General features: G+C 31.3%; 1 protein-coding gene across 1 annotated transcript in view; it reads right to left on the reverse strand.

Annotated features, from left to right (window-relative positions):
- Positions 1-3,462: 3,462 nt before the first annotated feature.
- The window catches only part of LOC117111375 (ankyrin repeat domain-containing protein 27-like), an 18,840-nt gene continuing 14,754 nt past the window's right edge, over positions 3,463-7,548 (reverse strand). Inside the window, exons 4-5 of the mRNA XM_033254287.1 lie at positions 4,060-4,162; positions 3,463-3,617 (exon numbers count right to left, since the gene is read on the reverse strand). Coding sequence (XP_033110178.1) covers positions 3,532-3,617; positions 4,060-4,162 — 189 coding nt within the window. The 3' untranslated portion in view covers positions 3,463-3,531. The remainder of the gene's footprint in view (positions 3,618-4,059; positions 4,163-7,548) is intronic.

Consider the following 7,548-nt stretch of genomic DNA (forward strand, 5'->3'; position numbering starts at 1 on the left):
GATTTTAACATGGACTTTTGCTGCGTATGGCACCCCATAGTCGCGGAGCAAACACAACCAAAACAAATCAAGGTAAAAAATGAACTACAGCAGACCAACACGATTTAAGACCACATCATTTAACTTCTTTTCGTACTTTTACACCAAAGGGTTTACTGGGGGCGAAGCTTTTACTTAATTTTCACCAGTGATTTCACCTATGATTTTATACATACGATAACGAATGAAAACATATTAGGCTATATGTAAGAGATAAAATATTTATCTACCATTTGATTACAAAAAAATATGAACAACGTTATAAAAATACAAGTTATAACTATTAAAAAGATGCCGGATAGGATAGTTTTGAGAAATCAAGCAAAACATGTTTTTGCATCAGCCGTTCTACTGTAAATGATAAAGTGTTTTTAGAAGCTTTCATGTGATTATGATATATAATTAGAAGGCCATTCTAGGTATAATAATAAAAAAAAATCTAAAAAGCAGTATTTTAGCTCAAAATGTCCCATACTTCCCTCTGCCGTGGTATTACATACCTAACATGTTGGAAAAACGCCATATCAAAAGAAAGCAAATTCATATTTATACTATATAGACATATAAATTGTAAATTAATGATAACAGTATTCTCTACATAAAATATTACTCAACTAAAATATATATTTTTTTTAAATCAAGAAATATAAATAAATATAAATAAAAGTAGGCTACTTTATATAAAGATAGCCTAAAAGAATAAAATTTCAAAATTCCAAAATGCATAAATGATATTGCATCCCTGATTAAACTAATATCTAAATATTAAATAATATTTTGAGTGATTGGAACAAAATATGATTAACTATTAGATTGTAAGCTACCAGTAAGTGTTTGTAGGGCTTGCCTCTTTCATTGTTATTTTCCAATATATAAATTAATGCAAGCTTATATACACCCTCGTGTTGATTTATTCAAGATTTATTAAAATTAGCTTTCAGAGACACTAAATATTCTTCATACGTTTTTAAAGAACACATTTACATTGGAATAAATAATTTTGTTATTTTCTTTCTTTTAATATGCACCTTGCTGGAACATTACATTCAAGGCGTGTTAGGATTAGATCTAAATAAGCATTTTCAGGAAATAAAAAAAAAAAATTTCTAGCCAAGCGGTATTTTAGTTGAAGCGAGTAACACCTGGTAACAAATTAAGATAACTTTGATGGCGTAAACTAATAGAAAAAAATATGAAGCAGTGTATTCCTGTCTGACAAAATGAATTGAATCATTGAATCGCTGATTCTCAGAAAACAATTCTAGGAATATTTCGAATGCGTCTGCGTTCTTCATATACTTTCGAAAAGGAATGTATATTTGTGATTTTTATATTCTTGAAAAGTCAATAAATACCTAATCCTTAGCCTGTGTTAATCAATAGGCCTATGTATCGCATAATAAATACAATTGCCTTTATGTACTTTACATGAACAAAAAGAAAAATAACCATGAAATATCCTAACGTTACAAGGAAAAACTGGCATATATTACGTTAACTTTATAAATTAAAAAGGCAGGAAAATTTGGAATGATGAATCTAAAAACTGTATTTTACTGATTCATTCAGCTGTGGTTAAATCAATGACTTAAAACAAGACCTTCCCTTCACACAGTCAGAATACTGCATTCTGATTGGCTAGTCATACACACATGACACAGCTTGCCCCATGCTTCCTTTTGCTGTGGCTGTGGCTTTATTGTCAAAAAGTGGACATACTTCTTATTTATGATATTAATATCTCAATAAATATAAGGTTTCTGAAATAGATTTTTAGTTTGAAATGTGCAGAATGGTACCCGGAATCATGTACAACCAATAACTCATTTTTGAAAAATTTGTTTCATACTTCCCTTTGCCTTGGTAGGGCAGACTTTGAAGATTAATCTACTTTAAGGATATACTATCAGCCAAAAATTGAGAAAATAACCTCAAAAATTAAATTCAAATTTTGAATACGCCATTTTATAGAGTTAAAAAAGTTATTAACTTTCACCAGGAAATCAAAGCAATTAAAAATATATTTGCCGACTTTCGTGCATTTGAAAAAAAAAAATCCTTAAATTGATTACCAGCCAAATTAAGGGTTTACGCATGCGCAAAGTTTTATATGAATAATTCATTAGGTATTTTCCAGTGAATTTTTTATCGCGTTACAGCTGATTTTTTGAAACGCGGCTAGCTGTCTGTTGTTGAGAGTAGCTGCTGTGTGACTGCGACAATTCAAGGACAAGAGTGCACAAGATCGTGTTGCCTGCTTGACCTACTGTAGGGACAGAGTAAAAAGAAGTAAAATTATGCACCACGTGAAACAATTCAATATAAAAGATGGATAATGATCAAGAAGGCAAAACAACTAAAAATAATGGTGAGGTCGTCAAGTTTTTGCTAGCCTACTAGGCTAGGCCGACTGAACCGACCTAGGCCTAGCTAGCTAGGTTAGGGAGTTAGGCCTAGGCTAGGCATACAACGATTACTAATCTAAACGGTGAGTTATGTCCAAGATATCTACTAGCTAGTATCTTAGTAGTTATGTTATGTGCTAGGCCTAGCCTAGATATAATATATTAATATTTTATTATCTGGTGGGCCGCCTGTGTATGTATGTAGTCTTGGGTTACTAACCAGCCATGCCATAGGCATAAGGGCACATAAAAAAAATGTCATTTATTAGACATCAATTTTTTCTTTTTCTTTTTAAATTGATGAGGGAGAGTGGTTTTTTTTTAAAAAATTTATCGGAACAATAAATTACTATTTTTATTTAAATTATGTTGTTCTGTGAGTATCCCACGTGAAAAGATATTTTTATCTGCCATTAAAGATCCTAGTTAATCGTTTTTCATATTATGAATTTATTTACATATATTCTTGTTATAATAATGATTTACTATAAATATTGTTTAACATTTACGGAAATAAATGTTGTTTAATGAATGAATAATTATTCAAATCCACTTGCACTTGACAACAACTAGGCATCAGTTATTATTTTTAATGGTGTCTACCACATATTTCTACTTCAATTATATACAGATACTAAATAAAAGCTGCATTGTACAAGTATATTTATTCAGTAGTACTATCAAGATTGTTTTGAAAGCTTAATGCAGTCACTATAACAATATTCGAATTTCACAAATTTCGACTTCAGCAGTTTACACGCCTTTCCAGTTGTTTGTTGTTTATAAATAATCGGCCAAAAAAGATGAAATTTCTTTATGTGAACCTTTATAAATAATGTCAATGTTTCAAAATAATTAAAAACTTAACATTATGGGAATGGTTTGGAGATTAAAAATAGGTGCGGCTTATACACAGGTGACACAAAAATTGTGATATTCGCGTCCTAATTTGGGGGGGGGGGCGGCTTATACACAGGTGCGGCTTATACACCGGAATATACGGTATGCACTGCAATTACTCTGTTAACAATTTTTCAAAAACAGTATATCACCATAGTCCACACTGTTAAAGTAAAATAAATATATTTTAATGTTTGCACCAGCGTAAACATAATAATAGTACAAAAATTTTCTTACCCGAAGGTGTAAAATCGATTACCGGAAATTGCCCACCTTAAAAAGATAAAACACATAATCGTATTGTAGAATAGACATACATCATCATTTGAAGTACAGTAATTCTGAATCTAGGACGGGTTGAGGTCTTGGAAATAGCCAATGCCAACAGACAATATTTAATGAATAAATGACAGACTGAAATAAGACAGCATAGGGGAGATGTAGGAGCACTGTTCGTTTTACCCACACATTATCATTTCATTTATTTCACCACAATCAATTTAAAAACATACAAAAGACAAAGACAGTACCCTTGTCGGTGGCAAGTTGAATGAAAAACAAACTAAGTAGTTGCGAACTGTTTTTTTTCTTTCGACAAGGGTATACAGCTGTCTCTTATACACCCCCCCCTGCCTGTTAGGCCACTGTTCAAACTTAAATTCAGTTCTTTTTATTACCAGAATAGCAGTTAAGGTAAAGGAACTACAATTTTTACCTTTCAATATCAGTAATAACTCTTCTTTCTGTAAACATCTATGTTCTGTTTCATACTTCCTACACTCACTTTCTTCATACAAGTCAATTACAGTTTTGCCATCCTTTAAAATACATAAATTTATATAAATATCATTTACTTTGATTTCCAAACTGCAACCTGTAAGCCTTTCTTGCTTAACCATAGCCCCACTATGTGTGAGCATTTCAGTCATTTGTATAAAAGTAAGTCAGTCACTGAGAAGTTGCAATTTTGTCACCAAAATAGTACAGCATACCAATATTTCTATTTTAATATTTTTTTAATTATATAACTTCCAGAAAAAGAAAGAAAAAAATTATACCATAACAAAATTTATAGCAGGAATACCACAGACGGCAAAATTACTAAAAATACTCAGACAATAATTATGTTACTTCTGTACATAGTATAATAAACATAATTTGTTTCATTATGCAAACCCAGGTAAAAATTCCCATTGAGACCTGTTGAAAAAACCCAGTTAAAAACCCATTGGAAAAATCCAACACGTGTTTTCGCACCCTCTGAACGGGTCCAACAGGGTTTTAATAGGTCCGACTGGTTTTCCAACGGTGTTTCAACGGGTGTAACTGGTTTTCAATCCCAACTGGTTCAACGGGTTACAGGTTCCCAATGGGTGATCAATGGGTTTTCTAATGGGTTTTTAATGAGTTTCCTAATGGGTTTTCTAATAGGTTTCCAACTGGTTTTCAATGGGTTTTCTAATGGGTTTTCAATGGGTTTTCTACTATGGGTGTCCAACTGGTTTTCAATGGGTTTCAATTCCAACTGGTTCAACTAGTATTCCAAAGGTTATGAGGTCCAACTGCTTTTTCAACTGGGTTTCAATTCTAATTGGCCAACTGTTATCATTAGTAACTCTGAGTCGCTGCAATATCTATTTACTTACTCTATCACCAAATGAATTGAAACAACATTTTTATTATTTATTACTGTGCATTTATTATTAAATTCCACCAACAGTTACAATTATTACATACTATGACCATTTAAAAATTATGTATGATATTAATATCTAAGTAAATGTAAATTATATATTTCTTTATTCCATTCAATGCAATATTTTAAATTTAAGAAAATATATTTAAAAATCAATTATGCACATTAATACATTCTGTATTTACTCTATAGTTATAACAAGATCTATAGTGTAAGTCATATTGGACAATGAATTAATAATATAAAGAAACAATATGCAATTATTACTACTTTTACTGTACATTGTGTATAGTGAGCAAATTTATAAATACATTAAGGATTAAATTAAATGATTATAGATGATTACAATGCAATTGTATTTAATTTTTTAAAAAACCTGAATTTAGAAAATATAAATAAATCAATTATGTGCACTTTGCAGAAAACTAAAACACAAAAACAGATCAATTACTTTTTAACTTGTCAATTATCTTTTGTTAAGTGATGTACTGGGAAGTGGGAGCTTTCTACAGCTTTCTCCTTGGTATGGCTGTATGATTACAAATATTGTTGCTTTTTGAAACATTCCTGAAAAAGAAATTGAAATATCACTTATTAAAAAAAAAATATATGGTTTAACTTGATTTAAAACAATGGATTGCTAGATATAGTGTGCTTTCAGTGGCTGTGAGCTCTTATCTAATAATAAAATAATAATAATATTAGACTTAGGGCAAAAAGAAAAATTTGTTAGATTTTCACTCCCACCCGTGTTAAAAAATTGGGAAATATTGATGCGGGAATAAAAATAATTTTTTTTTTTTTGCCGCATTATTTATTTATTTATTTTTTTAATCCTCTTCATGCTCATAAGCACATAAGACAGTATTATTTATTTTAACAGCTTAAAAAAAATGATGCAATTTTGTGACAGGAAATATATTTTCTTTAAAAACAATAAAATTAAACTTGTAAATATTCTTGAAAATAAATACAGTCCCAGCTCCCTCATCAATTAAAAAAAAGCAATATTCTATTGTTCTGTTAAAAAAAACAACACCCACCGTCATCAATTTTTTTTTTTTTTAAATAGTGATAATCTAATAGTTTTTTCTATGTGCCCTTATATTAGCATATTGTTAGGCCCTCATTGGATTAATGCCTATGGCATATTGTTAGGCCCTCATTGGATTAATGCCTATGGAACACAAACTCTAGCTCCCTGGGGAAGTATTCTATAACACTGCAGGAGATGCTGTACATCAGCGCATGTTGGTACAGGGTATTTAACTCTACCAGGTACCCACTTATACTCCTGGGTAGAGAGAAGCAATGCAGATAAAATGCCTTGCCCAAGGACACAAGTTAAATACACAGCGAGGGGATTGAAACCCTGACCCTGCGCCAAACCACTTCTACTTATTGACCAAAGCCAGTGGCAATGGACCTTAAGGGCCCAGTATATTAATCAGATTTTTTTTCTGCCAGGACCATAGACCCTCCTTCAAACCATGTGTCCTAAATCAGTCATGTGTTAACACATCAAAAAAGTCAGTCACCAGAGCAAACTGAAGCTTTTACCCCATACCTCTATCTCTGCCCTGCACCAGGCCCTGGCGAAGTATGTGCTTTACATACAATTAATACTACCTGGAGCCCTATGTGCCCACACATAGGTGTGCTTTACAGTGTGTGCTTTACATTAATACTTTTAACAATATAAATTTATGTAAAAATTATAAAATTTTACTCATCATTGAGCATTAGGAATAAAGTAGTACAGTATCTATGTGCTACTGTATCAATCAATCAAACTCTACTGTAGGCCTACAACACAAAAACCCCAAATAATTATGTTTCATGTAATTGACCACAAGGCTTATCTTTAGGCTTAATGTTTACAATTCACATTTAAATTACCTTGTATTTGTATTATACCAGGGCTGATCCATCCTTCTGTAGTTGTGAGCACAGGTTTCTCTTCTTTGATAGCCAACAATGGTTGATGGAAAAAATGATTTTCACACGTATCTGTGAGATGTGCCAACACTTATCTGAAAATTCAGAGATTTGAAATATGTTACAGTAAAAAACAATTAGTTAATGAGCAACAATTGACAGGGTAACCAGAGAATTAAAACGATATCAACTACTAACCATAACTTATCATATCAACTTCTGTCCATCATTACCTGTTTTTTTTTTTTCAACTTCATTTAGGTACTTTCCACTACTCTACCATGTTCTGTTGAATTAGAAGACATAAAATGAGTGTAATACAGGTACATTGCAAATTATAAAAAGGGCAATAAATTTTTTAATTGGGAGGATAATATTGTATGCAGCATCAGAAGGTGGCTTTCTAGTCAAAACGGCAATAAACCAAAATGGCAATAAGTCAAAACAGCAACATTTTTTTACTAGAACGGCAATGGATCAAAATGGCAATAAGTGACTAAATCAAAACACCAAAATGATAATAATAATAACAATAATAATATTATTATTATTATAGTAATACTAATAGGC

Source organism: Anneissia japonica, unplaced genomic scaffold (assembly GCF_011630105.1).
Source record: "Anneissia japonica isolate Jap-2015-1 unplaced genomic scaffold, ASM1163010v1 scaffold643_len365518_cov145, whole genome shotgun sequence".
NCBI lineage: Eukaryota > Metazoa > Echinodermata > Crinoidea > Comatulida > Comatulidae > Anneissia > Anneissia japonica.